This window comes from Micropterus dolomieu, linkage group LG07 (assembly GCF_021292245.1).
Source record: "Micropterus dolomieu isolate WLL.071019.BEF.003 ecotype Adirondacks linkage group LG07, ASM2129224v1, whole genome shotgun sequence".
In the NCBI taxonomy this organism is placed as follows: Eukaryota; Metazoa; Chordata; class Actinopteri; order Centrarchiformes; family Centrarchidae; genus Micropterus; species Micropterus dolomieu.
In genome coordinates, this window is record NC_060156.1 from 11,737,974 (window position 1) to 11,758,084 (window position 20,111).

The following is a 20,111-nucleotide window of genomic DNA, read 5'->3' on the forward strand; positions in this document are numbered from 1 at the left end:
CCCACAACCCCATGTGTCCCAGGTCTGGGTGGGATCCCCCTTGAGCAGATGACAGAGAGAGAGAGTCAGACAGAGTAAAAAAAAAAAGATAAAGAGAGGGGGGCAGAAACAGACAGTGATAAACAAGACAGTGTTTGTATCTACAAGCCTGTGATCTTGTATCTGCCCATGTGTCGTTTCTAAAGGCTGGAATATATCTGCCAGTAAAAGGCCACTGAGCCACAGAACCCGGCGCCGCCTACATGTGAATATTCAGTGGAACTGGTCGAACAAAGCAACAGCAGGGTGTGGTTTCAGCGAGGAGGAAACAAAAGGAAAGAGCGTTACAGCTGCAAGAAAGTTTAAAATTCAGATGGTTTCTAGAGTCGGGACAACAGTTCCCAGTAATTCTGTAATGCTTTGCATTTCATCAGAGTTTGATGCATTTTAATTAATAAGGGCTAAGTCTCAAAGATTAAACGGAAAACAATAAAATCTGCATTTATGACTACTCACTTAATAGCAGGGCTGCATCTAACAATATTTTTCATTATCCTTTATTCTGCTGATAATTTTCTCAATTAATGGGTCAATTGTGTGGTCAAATTGTCAGTTCAAAACATAAAGATATCAGTTGACTGTCACCAAAGACTAATAAGAGCGGGAATCCTCACAATTAAGAAGCTGAATCCAGAGAATGGTCCATATATTTACATGAAAAATGTTGTTTTTTTTTGTCAACCAGCTAATCAATTAATCAACTAATTGTTTCAGATCCACTATAATATTTCTGGAAATATTATATTTCATTGAGTTGTAATGGATCTCTCTGTGTAAAATACTGTATATCTTATGCATTATAATTTGTACAACAAGTACAACATAAATGGATTTGATTTATCAGAGGTTATCTACCACATACCTTCAATTTGCCATGCAGTATAAATGTGTTTTGCAGCGTACTGGACTGCTGCGGTAAATTTTGGTTGGTTTCTGTTTTGGGCAATTTTGTTAAAGAATGAAGGAAGAAATAAATGAAGAAAGAAGCAGAAAAGGAAACACCAGCAGAAACAACTGTCTGTCTGCCCCTGATCTGTTGCTTCATGAAAATCTGAGCCTCCGAGAAAAATATATTCATATTTTTCTCGGAGGCTCGGATATCAGCAAAACCCTGAGATCCACACTGTTATTTCAAGCTGAAAATCAATAACTGTAGACACAGTGTTTCATCACTGTAATGTCAGGGTAGGACTGCTCTACAGCTCCTCTAGGAAAAATGTTCCAGTATGTCTAATTGTTATAATGGACACTAACAGGACATTAGTGCACCTCCTATGGACTGAAATGGAAATAGTAAAGAATATAAGTCTGTGTCTAGACCTTCTCTGCTCTCATATTCCATATTAGTTCCTGTTTACCCATATCCACAGGGGATTGTTTAGTCAGTAAATTATTTGGAAATAAATGTATGAAGACAGGAATAAATATTGATGGCTGTGAAGACATAGCTCAGTGACTTATCTCAAAGGAATGAAACCAACAGTGGAACCAAACAATAAAAGACCACAGCGGATGTGAAGGAATGTGAAATCTCTTTTAATGCTGGAAACTCAGATTTCTCTGAGCATCTCTGGTGTTTAAGGTATGAAAAAAGTCCCAGAGGCTCACTGTTGTGAAATCCGAACAGTGAATTATTCAGATAAGATCAAAAACATATGAAGTAGAGATAGAATAACAGTACAGAGTTTCTGCAAAATCTGAAGGGACAATTCCTCTCTTGTGTGTTATATATTTTTCTGGAGGAGTAGTACGGGTGCTTTCCAAACTTGCAGCTCATTGTGTGTTTGGCTATAGCAGCCATATTTGTTTTCCTCCTGTGAAACTTGAGGTCCTCACTGCAATCGAGAGTGTAACATGGACCTGTAGCCCCTCCTAGTCTGTTATCCTGCATTAGCTTTTCTCCCAGTCACCTCAATGCAACTTTGAACTTGTGCTTTGGGAACTAAAGAATGCTGACACAGACAGAAGATGTATCTCAGATTTCTCTGGTTTGCTTCATTGAGTGTCGGGCCCGTGTCTCCATCAGTGTCAACAGAAAGTGAACACAGACCTGGGAGGCTCATCAAAACACATTATTGTAATTAAATAAATAGGAAGAATTGAAATATAGCATGTTCAATTCATATACAGTGTATTATCAAATGCACTGCAATTCCAACAAAGACAAACAGCTAGAATTGCCTTTTGTTAAATGTCACTTTGTAATGTTTGAATGAAGAAAGAACACATTCCTCCTTTTACAAATGGAAAGATGAAAAAAAACATACTTACTCAATTCAGCAAACTTTAAAGAGATGTTACTTTGCTATAACTCTTCTCTACTTGTGCTACTGTTACATTTTAAAATTTACCATTATACATTATGTACCATTATATTGTTGTTCAGCAAAATTACAGTGTTGCTTTAAAGATCAACCATCTTAAGTAGAATCCCATAGATGCTTTTATTTGATATTCTATACACCTAAAATCATGTTGTTCATATCGAAGATATAAAATTGTTGTTTTTTGCAGTTGCATGTTTTGATTTGTTTGTCAAATAATCGTGCTGATTTGTTTCACTCTCACTCATTGTTAAATAAACAGAATATGGTTTTGTATGACGACAGTGATCCACCTGAGCCTGGGTGTTGATACTGACATCAATCACAATAAGTGAGTGATGTAATTGAATGTAACGCGATAATTCTGATTAAGGATATAAAACAATTGAAAATCCTATTTGATTTATTAGTCAGATAGGCCCTGCCTGATGAATCAAGGATAATTTTCCAGAGAGGAGAGGGTGGGGTTAGCGAAATGTTTAGGGACATCTGGCTGTAAATCTGCAAGCTTTCGCTCCATGGATGACATCATGGCACCTGCTGCTGTCTCCCCAAGGTCTTCACCCTTTCACAAACCTTAATACCACAACAACATGTAGCAACCGCCTGATGACTGCATTGTTATTGTGCTGTTGCCTCAGCATACACCCATTCTCTAATGGCCATCTAACGCTGAAATGGACATGGCTGCCAGACAGTCAGTCAGTTTATCACTACACATACTTAGATTTTTCCACACTTTTATACAGATTCACTTTAGCTAATGCACTGCATAAAGATGAAAAAGATGCAAACGACTCATGCTATATATATATATATATATATATATATAATAATCACCACTATGTAGTTCCCCTCAGCTTTACAGTGCATTTTAGCATCTTTCAGCTCATTGTTTTGGTTTTGGTCTGTTTTGGTATAATGCCACTGCTCTTGTCAGCCCCCTTTATTTAGCCGCAGCAGGCAACTGTTATTGGGGTAAAAGCTCTGATAAACCCACTGCATTTAGAAGCGAAAGAGCCAGATATTAGTAGAGACCAAAAACAGAGCTAAAAAGAGTGTGAATGTTGGACTTAGGTGACCAGAAACATGACTCCAAATGAATGAAAATGTTTTTGGTATCTTAGATTATTTGGCTGTACATTCTAAGAATCAGGTAAACCCTTTCAAACCTTCCTCTATACTGAATCAGCAACCCAGCAGTTCTGTGAAAGACAGTATCTGCTCCCGACTGGGACACAATTAAATATGCCGAAAGAGACGGCAGTAATGCACTTGGACACCACAACCCCCGCTCCTTGTCCATCAGTATTGATCTCCACACTGCTTCCCATCAAGTGGCTGACACAGTTGTAGTCTGTCTGTTCTCTTATCTCATACCTGTTCCATTAGAGTTCTGAAGGCCAGAAAGTCTGCGAGGCTCCCCGACTCTCTGTGGATTTCTGTTGGTTTATTAGACTGTTTTTATGTTTCACCGGTACTATAGAGACACTGGTACTTCTTATTCCATCCGTTGTCTTTCTGACTAGCTCCCTACTTCACGTCAAAACTATAAATGGGCCTTGAATGTCAAGACAATGATATCTCCAATCATCCTATTTACTCTACTGCTGCATGTAATTGGCCTTGTAGCAGGAATGTGACACGGTGAGACTAAGAAGTGAACTGAACAAATCGAGGAGAGAAGTCCGGGCATGAATTAGACGGGGGCTCTCTATCTGTCGGGTATGCCAACAGCAGGCACAGGCATGCTTAATGACTTAGTCATTTTAACCTCAGTTATTCATGTCACATATATGCATGCCGGCACTATGGTCACAGTGGAAGACTAATGTGCAAGCAGTATGACTCAGATCTGTGAAAACTTGTCTACCTGCCCTCCTGCTGCATAGGTGCTCTTCAGACCAATCTACAGTCGGTCTCTGGCTGTCCGCTGCCTTTTTTTAAATTTTAACCTTTATTTAACCAGTCTCATTGAGATTAAAATCTCTTTTGCAAGAGAGACCTGGCCAGGACGCAGCATAAAAGAACATAAAGGACAGTTTCCAACATATAAAAGACATCAAGTACACAAACATATATAACACAAGCCCCTGTGTTGAATAAGGCAGAATACAACTTTATAAACCACAGCACTGCTCCATATCCTGAAGGTTCCCAGCAGAAGGTGCAGCAAACGTGAAGGGTTTTTTACCTAATTCTGTTTGGACACGGGGGACCAACAAGTGTAGGACGTCCTTTGAACGTAATCACACCTTTGTCAGCTGTGATGGGAGATACTGAAAATGATCATAAAGTCGTTGCTTCTGTAATATTAGTTATATTCAGTGGAGTTAACCTTGGCATGATAAGAAATGATTGCCAGGGTCTGATTGGCTTATCATCCTGGCCGAACATTTTCTTGGTGGAAAGCCTGACTCTATAAGTTGTTTAAGTAATTTTATCAAATCAAAATGGTAAATATTTACTGGTTCCAATCATTAATTGGTATTATTAGTATAATACCAAGTATTTCTATGTTTTATATCTTCCTGAAAACTGAATATTTTGGGGGTTTGGACTGTTGCTCAGACAAAATAAGTCATTTCATTATTTGTTTTTGGGCTCTGGGAAATTGTGATGCTCTTCTTCTCACTATTTTCAGACATTTTATAGACTAGACGATTAATTGCTAAATCAATAAGAGAATTTAATTGCAGCTCCTAATGTATTCAGCTGTTATTTTTCCATTCCAGTTTGGTAAGTGTATGCTGCAGAGGTAGCATTTAAACAGTGAACTTACAGCAGTGCTTATTTGTATTTAATTGTGCCAGTACTCAAAGGGATTTTCTTTTCAAACAAGCTACGAGAGGCAGCAAAGATGTGCACATGCTGCTGCATTAGAGCTCGGAGTTCTGCTTGGACTTCCAAAACTCTTTTTTTGTGAACATGAATAACCATTTCTATTTCTTGATAGTAACGTGCACCGTCAAATGAATAATTCTTGCATATGATTCATGCACCCCAAGAAGTGTTTTGTTTTTGACAATTTTTAAAATATCATAAAAGCTAAATTTTGTGTGTGTGTGTGTGTGTGTGTTGTTCCAGGTGATCTACCTACAGAAGGCAGAGCTGAGCAGGGAGACGGTGTACCCAATGCACCCCAGCAGCATCCCCGGAGTAGAGGACATGTCCACACTGGCAGAACTGCATGAAGCCGCCATCATGCACAACCTCTTTCTGCGCTACCAGAAAGACAACATCTATGTAAGGCACAATCTGTGAGCACATTTACCATGTACCACCATGATGCACCTGGAATATGTGGGTCCATTGTGTTGTTCAGGGGCATATACTGGTAACTGGGATGTGCAGCACAGCTAGACTGTAGATCTCAAAGTGTAACAAAACTCAAAAAAATCAAAAACATCAACATGAAACGTCAGTTTTTTGGTGTCATTTTTTTATAAAGCAACAAGATGTATTGTGTTTTGAGTAAGGCACATGACTCACATTCTCCCTCTTGCTTGCTATTACTCTGCAACACTACAAACCCTCTCTCCAATGCATCGATAAGCTGCACAGCTGAATAAAACAATGAAATTACTAACTTTAACAGATGTGAGCTAGGCAGACTGATGATAAGGTTCTAATATTAAAAAATATTAAATAGCAAATTACAGATAACTCCTGGAATAGGAGCTGGATTTTCCATTAAGAATGCAAGATTTCAGATATGTTTGTCTGACCTTGTTTCACTCCCAGGATTATTTTCATGGTAGAGCACTGAAGTCCCATTGAAACACTACCCCGGCTTTATTAAAATAATCATTGCCCACAGACTCACAGTAACTATGTTTTTGGAAATCCTATCTCTTAATCTCGTCTCAGAAAGTTCGCCCGGTCTGTCTACATAGCATTGCAGAACAATGTCATTGTAGAAAGATGACCCACAAACACACTTTTGTGAGGCACTTTTACCCAAAGCGCATTACCCGAGCAGGAGCAATGGATCCTAAAATATTACCAGGCTTAGTGGAAACTAGGCCATATGCAGTAGTTTAAGAGTATTACTAACTACAGGTACTGCGTACAAAGGAGACAGGAAGCTGGGTGAATCTACTGAACTGATAGTATTAAGTAATTGTACTGTAGATCTCATACAGAAAGATGTAAAAGCTGCAAATTCCATACCATGTCTATTCTTTCACTGATTATCTGTGTCTGTCTTTTTTTAATTGTCCTCTCATCTCCTTTTTCTCCCTCGCTCCTCTCTTCGCTTTTTAATTTCCCTCAGACCAACATTGGTTCGATCCTGGCAGCAGTAAATCCCTATAAGCAGATATCGGGCCTGTATGACGGCACCGCAGTCGACCTGTACAGCAAACACCAGATGGGGGAGCTGCCTCCTCATATCTTTGCCGTGGCCAACGAGTGTTACCGCTGCCTGTGGAAGAGACACGACAGCCAGTGTGTTCTCATCAGGTGAGGACTGGGGAGACAGTTACAGTTTCACTTCAAAATGCAGGATCCACGTTTGATAAAGTCAAAATGATTGAAAGTACAGTTACGTAGCATGAAACCAATCCTTTTCGAGTCCTCTCATGACTTTAGCTTATACTTATACTATACTTCTCTCTCTTACTCTCTTTGTCTCTGTGTCTTCAGTGGGGAGAGTGGTGCTGGGAAGACAGAGAGCACCAAGCTGCTGCTGAAGTTTCTCTCAGTGATGAGTCAGAACTCAGCAGGTACTCCTCTGTCAGAGAGGACCACCAGGGTGGAGCAGGCTCTCGTCCAGAGCAGGTACTGTTTGAACCCCCAACCTCTGACCAAGACTGTTCATGTATAAGAGTCTCATTCAAGAATCAACACTTGTTCCCTTTGTTATTATTTGTTATGTCACAAACTGGCTCAGGGAATGTGACAAGGAGGGAGTCCACACAAGCGTTTTGCTTAAAACAAGTACATTGTAAGCAATGCATAGATGTAAGATATAGGAAGGGAGAGACCCGACTAAATACATGGGCCAGCTATTATAGCCCAAGGGCTCAGGTGAGCTTAATCAGCTGACAACCCTCTCATGTCAAGCAATTGCCTGCTGAGGTTGGCCAGGACAGCCTCCAAGACAGTGGGAAGGGCATCACAGTTGTCTCTTATCTTTTATCTGTACATTTATTTTGATATTTTTTGTTTATATAATAAACATAATTAAGTAGTAAGCTGTGTTAAATCTTGTCATATCTGTTTATTCTGCATCAATTTGTTATAATGTTGTTATACATCTGGATCTTGATCAAAATACACAGTGATGTAGCGACATGGGGAAATGTAAAATAAGGTTTTCTTAGTTGATTTGTTTCTTCTGTCTTAGTCCCATCATGGAAGCCTTTGGGAATGCTAAGACCGTGTACAACAACAACTCCAGTCGCTTTGGGAAGTTTATACAGCTCCACTTTTCCCAGAACGGAAACATTCAGGGAGGCTGCATCATTGACTGTATCCTTTATCAGTTCATATAGATAATGTAAAGAAATTCGATGTCAGTAGTGTCTGATTCAGAGGATGCATTCACTTTAAGTTGTCATTGTTGTCCTTGACTTTCAATCATCAGATTTGCTAGAAAAGGTAAGTTTGTGTTGCAGCATTTGGTAGCATCGACTGGGATCAGCAAGTTAATTATTTGATTTAGTCATTATGTAATAGCACAGTCAATAGTCACTCCTGAAATACTTTTTCTTCTAACCATTTTCTCTTTCCAAGAACCGTGTGGTTCGACAGAATCCTGGAGAAAGAAACTACCACATCTTCTACGCTCTGCTGGCAGGGGCAGACAAAGACCACAGAGGTTGGTTTCTACTTATTTTAAGTTTTCAACCGATGTAGTCAGTCTTCCTGGCTACTAACTCTTTAACATACAACAACTTACTCATATGACTATAATATCTGAATTATAAAGATACAGGCATCTCTAAAGGAAATGCTAAATAATAGTATTATAATATAAGAGCAGGTAGCCACTATGAAGTTTTGTGTAAAAAATCATATACATGTATATAATGAAAATGCCACAATTTGAACAACAGGAGCTAATGGAGGAGCTGAAGTTTTTGGTTTGTTTTCACAGGAAAGGGTAGACGTTAGCAACAGAATACTTCGTGTAGCTGAAAATCTATTTGCAGTGAATCAATATGTGGTAATTGTTGATATTGAAATATATATATATAATAGTAATGATTAAATTCTTTCCCTTGTATGCTTAAGAAGTAGTAGCATGAAGATAAGAATCAACTCACATTACGCAGACTTAGGCATGGATGCATTTTTATTTTATTTACCTCTAGTTTTCCTAACGTTTGTGTCTCGCAGACATGTACCTCTTGGCAGAGGGTCCTGAGTTGTATCACTACCTGAGCCAGTCAGGCTGTGTGCAGGACAGCAGTCTGGATGACAAGCTGCTCTTTGAAAGTGTGATGGTAAGGAGTGGATAAAAGGAAAATCCAGAAAGGATTTTTTTTGGGGGGGGGGGGGGGGGGGGGGGGGGGGGGGGGGGGGGGGGTGTAGTTAGTTTGCTTTTCCTCCAGAGGGTGGCATCGCCCTTTATCATGAGTGTAACACCACCTTTCTAGACAGAAACATCACTTCTAGAAAAGTCTGAGGGAAACATGATATTTTATTGTCATGTTGGCTTTTCATAAAAGTGTTCCATAGCTCCAAGGATAAATAAAATTAGGTTTAACTGCTGTCACATCTTGAATGGGTCTGGTTTGTTTCCTTATAGTAACCTATTGTCTACCTTTGTCTGTGCTGTGTCGCAGGAGGCCCTGAAAGTGATGGAATTCACTGAGGAGGAGATCAGAGACGTGTTCAAGTTGCTGTCTGCTGTCCTCCAGATGGGCAACATTGAGTTCATGACTGCTGGCGGAGCTCAGATCACTTCCAAAGGGGGTAGGAGAAGGAATTAAGAGAATAATATACAACAGACCTGCTGGTGTGTTATATTGATACTGCCAAAACCTTTCTACACATCCTCAATATGTACTGCACTGTTTGAACTTTGAAGGACACAGATAAGTAAAAATATGAAAGTTTGGGAATGCTTTTCTCCATCATTTCTGAATAATTTCCAAGGGGGTTTGACTTGGAAGACATTTTGTACTACTTATAGGTAAAATAGAGATAGTGCTAAATTAAAAGGCAAACATACAATTCAGCATGTATGGAACTTTCCACTATTAATTTAATATTAACTAAGGAAGTTCCTGTTTCCCCTATAATTAATACTAATTATTACATAGTTATTTCTAGGACACTTCCTAGGCAGTCATTAGGAATTGATTTGGAAAAGTGTTGTCAAAGTGTTTTAATCATGAGAGCACAGTGCTTATTAAACAAGTTCTCTTTTGGGAAACCAGACAAAGAAACAAACCACGAGCTCTTTGGTGGGACAGTCATTACTAACTACTAAAATCTATGCAAATTTATTTTAGATCCTAGACAATTTACATAGATTATTTAAAAACATAACAGCAATGTAAGGGAAATGTGTGTATGAGCAAATATTGCATATGACAGCATTGTATGGCCAAGCGGATACAAAATGTTGTGAAAAAATATTTAATGCTGTTTAAGGGGAAAACCAGACAGATTCTGGCTGCAGTGGAAAAGCCAGGTCCACTTAAAATGAACTATTTCTTCTGCTAGAATCTATTGTAGAAAACCTTTATTTTCTAATGCAGACAGTTCTCTCACCACTGATGTTGTATTCCTCATGCCCCTGTGTTTGATTGACGTTGCACTAGCAGACAGAGCACTGAACAGGCTGTAACATGAACTCAAGGCTCCTTTGTTCACTGTGTCTGACCTCTTTTTCTAAAGAACCAGCGAACTACAGTGAACCCAGCCTACAGAGTAGAGTTTCCTATAGACTGTATAGGATCACAGTCTTTATGTCACAACTGTTGTTTGACACCAATAAGAGCCACCTGAATACTCTGTGTTCTGCATTAGGTTTCAGAATCAGAATCAGATTCATTGCCAGGTTGCCTGATTCTGTCGCACAAACACACTCTACAACTAATCTATCTGTGTGTGTTTCAGTGGTCAGTAATGTCAGCGAGTTGCTCGGCCTGGACTCCTTCCAGCTGTCAGAGGTGTTGACCCAACGCTCCATGATCCTAAGAGGAGAGGAGATTTGCTCTCCACTCACTGTGGAGCAGGTAACAGTACATCCAACCCAACTTCCTCCTCCGATGCTCATTACAGGAATCACACAGCTAACATTATTTCCCACATTTCAGGGATCATTCAGGGGTCTGCCCTGTTTTCACACACACACACACACACACACACACACAGCCTTTCTCCCACATGCCTCTCCAGATCCCTTGCGTGACTCCCAGCCATTTCCTGCTTTTTGTCTGCCAGATTCCTGGCACAATAAAGCCATCATGATAGTGATCTGAGTCAAAAGCACAATAGAGCCAATGACTGAGGGCAAAGTGAGAGTCTTCTCCTCTAGAGGCAGCGCAGCCAGGCACCAAGACATTGGCACAATAATTCACTGGTGTCTCTCTCTCGGCTTCAGATGTCTATGCTGTGGTCTGTAATTAATGTGAATATTTCGCAAGTTGTATCTGCATGCATTATCCTTTTCACCATATGCCACAAGGACATTCTGACTCATGACACAATCCTTTTTGGATGAGCTCAAGCCTTCGGGCCCACTCATATGCATGAATATAAGCGAATATGCAGAATGGACCTTTACTATTATCACAGGGACACGAAAGTCACAAGAAAGCTTTTCAACAGCAGACAAAGAGCCTATGCTGTCACCATGCTGCTGCTTGTTCTGTGTGGCCTTTGAAGCAGCTTGTCTCTTAATAGACTTCATTATCCCAGTCCTGGAGTTGGTAAGAATGGCTTCTTCTCACAGAGGCCAGGGGTCACCCACCCCACGACTGCCTGCACTAGGACACCCCCCACTCCCCCCATCCCGGACAAACATCCATTCTTCTCACCCCTGTGACGGAGATCCTGGAGCCACCAGCACTCTGTTCGTACCCGCTGGTTACAAGAGGTGACGGGGAATGATGGATTACTGAAAAGCCCAGGAGCATTGTTGCCCCAAATACAGTACACACCGCCACACTCTTGTTTTGTTTTCAAATCAAGCACAATGGCTGTGGAGGAAATGTAGCTGGCAAGCTCAAGCTTTGGTGTCTGGCTGAAAGGCCGACTCCACAACAGCTGGAGAAAATCAGAGCTGGCGATTAACTAGATAATGTAATTTGTTTGACTTATGTGGAGTGTGGCTAAATGTCACAAATGACAACATCTATCTCGTCAGTCACAGAGAAGTAGAGTGTACGATTAAGATAGCTTTAAACAATTATAACGTCCACTTACTTACTTTTCCTGGAGCTTCTGAGTATGTCACTTGGTCTTCCTCAGCAGGTTGATGTTTGCTCGGTTATCATGGATCTGTAGATGTTTATACTTTCCATGATTTTAAGCATCTCTAGGACTTCTCATCTATGAGTTTGAGCTTGTGTTTGACAGCTAATTCCTGACATTGGAAGCTTTCAACCACATCGCATGGTCTTCATCTGTCGATTTAGTTTTTAATCTTTATAATTTTCTGCCACTCATGTTCTGCATGTAAATAAAAATCCCAATGGTGTAGTAATCCCAGCAGGTTAAAATACACTAAAAGAAAAATATATATACAGTATGTATATGCACGATACTATTTTAACAAACTCTGCCTTATAAATAGTGTTTGTCCTGTGTCCGCTGGTGGAGGAAGTTTTCAGATCTTTTGCTTAAGTAACAGCACCAGTACAACAATGTAAAAGTCCTGCATTCAAAATGCTAGTATTATAGTGTTCTTAGCGAAATGTCTGTATACTTGCCAACACTGCCTCAGTGCGCCTTGTTTAATTATGCCCCATTTGGGCTGTATGAACTTTTTATCTCTGTGGGAAGTGAAAAAAAAGGTAAAACAGCATAGGTGTCATTTCCTTGTGCAGGGTTTTAAAAAAAAAAGATAATAAAACTGGAGGCAATCGTCTAAGAATTCATGTTTACATATTACTCTGAATTGTCATTGTTTTTGCTGAATATTTTTAAATACAACAAAAACTGCCTGCAGTGCATCACTCTTAAGATATGTAGGCGATAAAGGACGCTGTCTGTTGTGAAAACAGACATTGTCTTACCTGTTGCCTGCAGGCAGGCACTGACATAACACACCTTTGTCTCCAAACCACTATTTGTTTTATAGACACACCACTGAGGCCTCACACACCCATCAAACAGCTGTAACCACCATCTGATAGAACTGACGAAATGTATATGGTGATATACTGTATGTTGTGTTTAGTATACAGTCTGCAAAGTTTCCTCTCTCTTGACTTCATCCATGGTAAACTTTGTTCTTTGTTCTCTTCGTTTTGTGATTTGCAGGCTGTGGACTCGCGAGACTCAGTTGCCATGGCACTCTATTCTCAGTGCTTCTCCTGGATCATAATGAGGATAAACCAGAAAATTAAAGGCAAAGACAACTTCAAGTCCATCGGAATCCTGGACATCTTCGGCTTCGAGAACTTTGAGGTGAAAATAAAAAGCAAATAAATCATAATCCTAAATTTAAAGTTGTAACAGTTACAGTATCTCGCAAAAGTGATTACAACCCTCACATTTTTGTAAATATTTGATTATATCTTTTCATGTGACAACACTGAGGAAGTGACACTTTGCTACAATGTAAAGTAGTGAGTGTACAGCTTGTATAATAGTGTGAATTTGCTGTCCCCTCAAAATAAAACGTGACACAGCCATTAATATCAAAACCGCTGGCAACAAAAGTAAGTACACCCCTAAGTGAAAATGTCCAAATTGGGCCCAATTAGCCATATTCCCTCCACAGTGTCATGTGACTCGTCTCAGCTGTAAATGGGGAGCAGGTGTGTTGAATTTGGTGTTATCACTCCCACACTCCCTCATACTGGTCACTGGAAGTTCAACATATAATCTACTAGTAAAAGTAAAAAGTAGCTCATTTAAAAGTTACTCAGAGTAAACATTACGTAGTTACTTTTTAACCTCCTAAAATAAATAATTTATATTAAGTTAATATCTTATTTAAAGGCCTACTTATTATACTTATTTAATTAAATCGCAGTCTTTTGCGATTTCATAGGGACACAATACTTTGCTGAAGGAGAGCTTGGCTCCTCTTAATAAGACATGATATGCTATTTTTGCATGGATCTTGCATAAAACTGGCTGTGATTTAAAATGTACAATAATTTAAAGAAAACATACTTAAAGTAAAATTACAGATTATAAAAACGACTCAAAAAAGTACAAGTACACAAAAAAACGCAAGTAAATGCAATTTGTTACTTTCCACCTCTGCTCATGGCAAAGAACTCTCTGAAGATCTGAAAAAATAATTGTTAGGGGTGTACTCACTTTTGTTGCCAGCGGTTTAGAATTAATGGCTGTGTGTTGTGTTATTTTGAGGGGACAGCAAATTTACACTGTTACACTGTTATCAAATTTTTAGAATAATGTGAGGGGTGTACTCACTTTTGTGAGATACAGTATTTCACATGAGAGATTTGAGTATTTCCTTGTTTCTGTGTGCTGTTCTTACTGGTTTGCAGTGGACGGGCGATACTTCTGTGCTCATATATTTTAATAAAACATGAAGCTGCGTCCACATTAACTGCTTTGAGAGGCTTTAAAATCATCATTTAAAACTTTAAAGCTCTTAGTGAAGTGTCTTGTCATCGCTTGTTCAATGAGGCAGATGGAGTACATGTGATTTAAATATTTTTTAACAAGGTAATTTAAATTCTTTGGGGGGAAAAAAACAAATGATTAAAGTAGAGTATTGTCATATGCCCTAAAACATGTCTGAAAGGGAATCCTACAGAACTGACTGCTTTGAAATCTTCCGTCTTGTAGGTGAACCGGTTTGAACAGTTTAACATCAACTATGCCAACGAGAAACTCCAGGAGTACTTCAACAAGCACATCTTCTCGCTGGAACAGCTGGAGTACAACAGGTAAACATGTTTAATATGTTATATTTAATATGTTTAACAACTAGAGCCATTTCTACAGATTGGGCTTGTATGCTGGTGGATATATTGAAAGTAAAACAAGTTTTTTCATGTGCTGGAGACAGCACATCCACAGACAGATAGGACTGGGGATGGGGGTTCGGCCTCCTCACGGCAATATAGGCAAACTGCCAGAGGTTTGGAATCGGCTCAGTTTCTCCCCCAGACAGTTGTTTTCTTGTAAAATGGACCAGCAGCTTGGACATGGCTCATTTCATCACATGTTCATGCTGGACAATACAGCCATTGTGTCTTCTAGTGGTTTATATTTATATATATATATATATATATACATGGTGTGTGTGTGTGTGTGTGTGTGTCTTTGTCCTCACACAGGGAGGGCATCCAGTGGGAGGCCATAGACTGGATGGATAACGCAGAGTGTCTGGATCTCATAGAAAAGGTAACAGACTGTCAGTCAGACCCCAAGAGAGCAGTCACCACCGGGATCGACCGCTAACCACCAGCCAGAGCTCTCTGACCAGGACGCCACACTGTGCTTACATTGACCTCCATCTCCTCCTCTGTCATTACATAGTCTCAGTTTGCATGTTGTGTGCACAGTAATGCACACCAGTCAGTGGTTGGAGGTATGGTTGAAGTGAAGCATTAGGACAATTTGTGTTAATTTATCACCATAGTTGTCCTGGTGGTTAAAACTGAGCTTCTACAGAGGTGGGCTTGTGTCTGAAAGGTTTCTGGGTCAAAATGACAAACTTTAAAAAAGTTTAAAAAAAGTTTCTCTAAAAAAAGTTATATAGAAAGCAGAAAGACTACACTACAACCATTTTGTCCGTTAGATTTAGCTTGATAGCCCTCTATAAGATGATTTGCGCTCTATTAGTAACATTGTGCCTGCTCGGTGAATCTTCTTTATATAAATAAAAGAAAAAGTTGAATGAATTACTATGCTGTTTCCTGGACACATTGTTATAATAAAAGCAGCCAGATGTGCCCCATTATAACTAGTTCCATCATGAATGATGTGTGTTTCACTCTGTCCTGCTCCTCTGTCTGGTTTCCCTTTAGAAACTGGGCATGTTGGCTCTTATCAATGAGGAGAGCCGCTTCCCCAAAGGCACGGACTACACCCTTCTGGAGAAACTGCACAGCCGACACGCAGTGAGTCCACACGCACATGTGAAAACTTCCATACAGTACATCTTTCACGCATGCAGCACCCTATCCCTCCCGGGCCGATACTCACAAAGACATAAAAATGGCCCATATCCCTTCACCAAAGTCGTCACCACCCACCAGCTCAGACACAATCTCAACGAGTTAAACCTCCCTCCTGGCTGATGAACTCTCGCCTTTGATGCAGCATCGAACGTCTGTGCAGCACTTGCACACGCCCCCGTGCTCTCTCACATGCAAATTAAACAATGCTGAAATGCGATCAGCCATTCTCCAGGTCTGATCAGCATTGTGTGCAAGAGAAAAGACTGCCCTCAGTAAACCCAACGGGGTTTTCTGTGGCTGACGGAAAATACAGGAGAATTACAAAGTGAGACCAAAGAACTGCATGATCTCTCCCTGAGGTGTCTGCCGTGGCTGCCGAAGCATATGTTGAGTTTTAAGGTCACAGACGAAAGAAGTTAGAGAGAGAGTAGGCTGTGTTTAGTGTTGACATAATTAGTTGATTACGTGATTAGTTGATCAAGAGACAATTAATCAACAATTTTGAAAAATGCCAAAGGTTTGAGCTTCTCAAATGTGGGGATTTGTAGTTTTTCTATGTTTTATATAATTGTAAATTAATGTAGTCATTTTAATAGTTTAGTATAATAGTATAATTATTTAGTATAATATTTAGTCAAGAAACATGCTCACTACAAATGTAACATCAAAGCAAGAAAGCAATCTTACCAAACTGAAGTATCCATTGAATGGAAGAAAATAGGCTCAGAGAAAGAAATGAACTAAAACTCTACTGAGGGCAAGGCAGGTATCAAAAAGCAATACATCAACCAACATTTATCTTGTGTCAAAGTAGTGCAGAAAAGCTGCCCTGGATTTTTCCCATGTGTACAGTTCAGGTTGTAATACATGTGTCAAAAATCAGTTCTTATAATCATCTTTGAGTCTGTTTGTCAGGCAAAACAAGACATTGTTAGAGACCCTGACATCATTTAGACTAATATTCCATCTGTTTATTAAAAAAAAAAAACACGTTAATTAGTTGCAGCCCTATATGTGTAGATGTGTTACTGACCTTTCAGCTGCCCTCTGTACTCCGTCTTGGAGGTCTCAGCGTGCCAGTACTACGTCAATTGATTATTACTAAGTAGACATTTCTAAGAGTCACTGGTCTCTTTGTCTTTTCTCCTCAGACAAACCCGTACTACGTGAAGCCCAGAGTGAACGACCACCAGTTTGGCATCAAGCACTATGCTGGAGAGGTAATTAACAACACACACACACACAGACACAGAGCATCCCCTTCCTCCCTGAGTGAGAAAGTTGGGGAAGTGAGGAAGTTGTTGGATGGGCATCAGGACCGTCTCTGCTGAAATCTCCTACAGCATGTTGATGTTGTTCCCCTCCTTCGCTGTCTTTCCCCCTGCTGAGTCAGGAGAAACTGCTTCACCGTCATCCTCTCCTTCCTTTGCTTACATAATGGCAGAGGTTACTCTTGACGGAAGGGCAGAGAAAGGCAAGAGAGATCAGGAAAGAGCAGGAGGGTTGGTGTGTGTGGGGGCGGAGGGGTAGAAAGATTCGCCTTGATAAAGAATGGCCTTATGAATCCTGCCTTAGACAAGGTCTCTTCAGTGTGAGTGTGGCTGCTCAGTCACAAGCCTGGCATGGATGTCTATGGTAATGACTTGGTCCAGAGAGGGCAAGCAGGCAAACCAGTTGTTTCTCTCTCTCTCTCTCTCTCTCTCTCTCTCTCTCTCTTCAGTGTGTGTCTCTGGAGAGTTTAGTCGCCTCTCTGAAAGCTCCTTCTGTTATCAGAAACGCTGCCGTGAGTTCAGTTGAGGGAAAGAGTAGCATCCTCCTGCAGATATAATTATCCTTGTGGTGCCAGAGAATTGCAGTCGATTTAAATGAAGTCTCTCGTTGTCAGACATGAACAAAAAAAAAACCCATCACACTTTGTAAACTCAGAGGTCAAATATAAACAGTTATGTGCGTCGCAGATGGACTTTTTACTGTGTGCATGAAACGCGCACTCACCACCTGCAAGATTTTACTTTCAAACTGTGCAATTCCTCTTGACAAACTCATTTCTCAGTGCCATCATGAGACCATCCTAGTTAGCTGTCTTAGTTAACTGACCCTGACACACAGAGGGCCTTTTGTATGTGCGTCTATTCCAATGGGAGAGGAATGGAGCGTAGATTTCCTAAATACATGTGTTGTCAAGTTTGGATCTCATGGCTCCCCATGAGCCTGAAGGCTTGGGGCTTGGGGCTTGAGGATGGGGGTTGTTATTGGATTATAGTACACACACACACACACACACACACACACACACACACACAGCTGTGAATACAAGCTCACACGTACACAAATGCATTTGTGATTAGATTACAGCATGTATTTTGGTATTATTTCTATTTATACTATTTCTTGCACACACACACACACACACACACACACACACACACACACACACACACACACACACACACACACACACTCTCACACACGCAAACAAACAGACTCTGAATGCATTGCTGTCGGTCAGGGTGAGCAAAGGAGTACCGTGTTGCTAAGATGAAGGCCGTATGGAACTCAACAGGTGACTGCATTAACACACACACGCTCTGCTGTACTTCAAAAGCCCGTCCCCCTGGTCTTTGTTAAAACCTAGCACTCAAATATGCATTTACAGTCCCCTCTCATGTCACTTTGTGCACATAGGTGTGAATGTTCTCATCATGAAAACATGAATCACCCAGTCTGGGTAATGATCCTCCAGGATATTGACATTAAACATCGAAGCATTAAAATTTTCGGTCTGTATTACCACCTTTGCATACAAATAGTCTGAATCAACGGAACTTCTGAGAGCAATTTAGCAAGTACTGTGATAACAATGCTACTCCTTTTGCTGCAATACTTATGTTCATTCATATACCAATTCATAGTTCAAAATTTTCCTTTACGTTACAATAGCAAATATCTCTGTGATTGGGCATCATGAACCCCTGACAATAAAAACAATAAATAGGTGTCACCATGTATTATTTTAAAATGTCTTAATGATATGTTTAGCTGTAACTCAATCTCAAATGTTAACACACTCTGTTCTTACTACCTTAGGTGCTTTATGATGTGCGTGGGATCCTGGAGAAGAACAGAGACACCTTCAGAGATGACATTTTGTTTATTCTGAAAGACAGCAGGTAAACACAGCACATGCTTGTCCCCTGCATGCTGAACACACACCTGTATGACTCATATGAGTTCATATACAAGCTTTTACAATCATTTTCCCTGTCCTGCACTGTGCGCCTGCAGGCTTGACTTCATCTACGACCTCTTTGAGCGCGTCGGTAGCAGAAGTGGAGACGAGACCCTAAAGATGGGCACGGCCCGACGCAAGCCCACAGTCAGCTCTCAGTTCAGGGTGAGAACAAAGCTTCCATGAACCAACCATCACTCCTATTTCAGTGCTCATGATTGTATGATTGTGTCATCACACAGACAACGAGTGTCTCCCATGTGTTGCTGCATATATTCTGATCACTTAACCCTTATCTTCTGGCTCATTTCCTTGGGATGGTGAGAACTTGGGGGGAGGGGCACAGAGAAAAAGGAGGAGACACAGAGGGGGAAGGAGAATGCAGTGTATTTGATCTGCAGAGAATCATGGGTGATGTATGGAAAATGCGCTTGTGGAGATGGAGCGGGTACAGTGGAGGGCTCAGCTTAGCATGTCCTAACTGCAGTGCGGAGAGAAGGAGCAGGGGAGGATTTGGCAGGCTGCCCTGGCCTGCAGTTCGTAAAGCCAAGGGATTAGGGTTGATGGCTGGGCAGAGAGGGGCCAACCAGGGGCCAATCATGCTCTGCTCTGCTCTGCCAGTCCAGGCCTCGCTGGAGACAGACTGTCTGAGGAGAGCGAGTCTGACATAGCCTGCGAAGTTCAAGGGTCCTCTGATTGTGTGTATACGCATGGGTTTATGTGTGTGTGAGTTAAGGTAAATATGGACTGAGTAATACTCTTTAAGCAATGGAAAGTAACACATTTAATCTGTACATTTTTGATACATTTTGTCAACAATACTTACATTTTCATTTCGTGTTGTTTTATGGTACTTTTACTTAAGCGGGGTCTGTAAATTTCTTCTATAAGGGGTCCTGCAAAAGTGGTGGAAAATCAAAGTACAGTAGTCAAGTATTCTCTCAAGTATTGTTCTTAAATATAATTTTAAGGTACTTTTATTTCACAACATTTTAGAGATAAGTGTTTTAATTATTACTCCAATACATTAATCTGATTGCTTGAGTCACTTCGTAGACTTTCTGTCACAAATGGGTTGAAAATAATCTAACTGGACTAAATAGACAGATTGTGGTATAGATACTTTTACTTACTATAAGTAAATGATCTTAATATTTCCTCCACCGGTGCCCTGTAAACACACACACACACACACACACACACACACACACACACACACACACA

The 20,111-nt window shown here is 40.4% G+C and overlaps 1 protein-coding gene across 2 annotated transcripts in view; it reads left to right on the forward strand.

Annotated features, from left to right (window-relative positions):
- myo10l3 (myosin X, like 3) overlaps positions 1 to 20,111 on the forward strand; it is a 60,441-nt gene that overhangs the window by 18,671 nt on the left and 21,659 nt on the right. For both annotated transcript variants that reach the window (XM_046054823.1, XM_046054822.1), the window contains 16 exons: positions 5,451 to 5,609; positions 6,640 to 6,827; positions 7,011 to 7,145; positions 7,714 to 7,838; positions 7,954 to 7,967; positions 8,103 to 8,187; positions 8,709 to 8,815; positions 9,158 to 9,287; positions 10,440 to 10,558; positions 12,810 to 12,956; positions 14,319 to 14,419; positions 14,813 to 14,879; positions 15,506 to 15,598; positions 16,810 to 16,878; positions 18,746 to 18,828; positions 18,944 to 19,052. In XM_046054823.1, coding sequence (XP_045910779.1) covers positions 5,499 to 5,609; positions 6,640 to 6,827; positions 7,011 to 7,145; positions 7,714 to 7,838; positions 7,954 to 7,967; positions 8,103 to 8,187; positions 8,709 to 8,815; positions 9,158 to 9,287; positions 10,440 to 10,558; positions 12,810 to 12,956; positions 14,319 to 14,419; positions 14,813 to 14,879; positions 15,506 to 15,598; positions 16,810 to 16,878; positions 18,746 to 18,828; positions 18,944 to 19,052 — 1,683 coding nt within the window. In that variant the 5' untranslated portion in view covers positions 5,451 to 5,498. The remainder of the gene's footprint in view (positions 1 to 5,450; positions 5,610 to 6,639; positions 6,828 to 7,010; positions 7,146 to 7,713; positions 7,839 to 7,953; positions 7,968 to 8,102; positions 8,188 to 8,708; positions 8,816 to 9,157; positions 9,288 to 10,439; positions 10,559 to 12,809; positions 12,957 to 14,318; positions 14,420 to 14,812; positions 14,880 to 15,505; positions 15,599 to 16,809; positions 16,879 to 18,745; positions 18,829 to 18,943; positions 19,053 to 20,111) is intronic.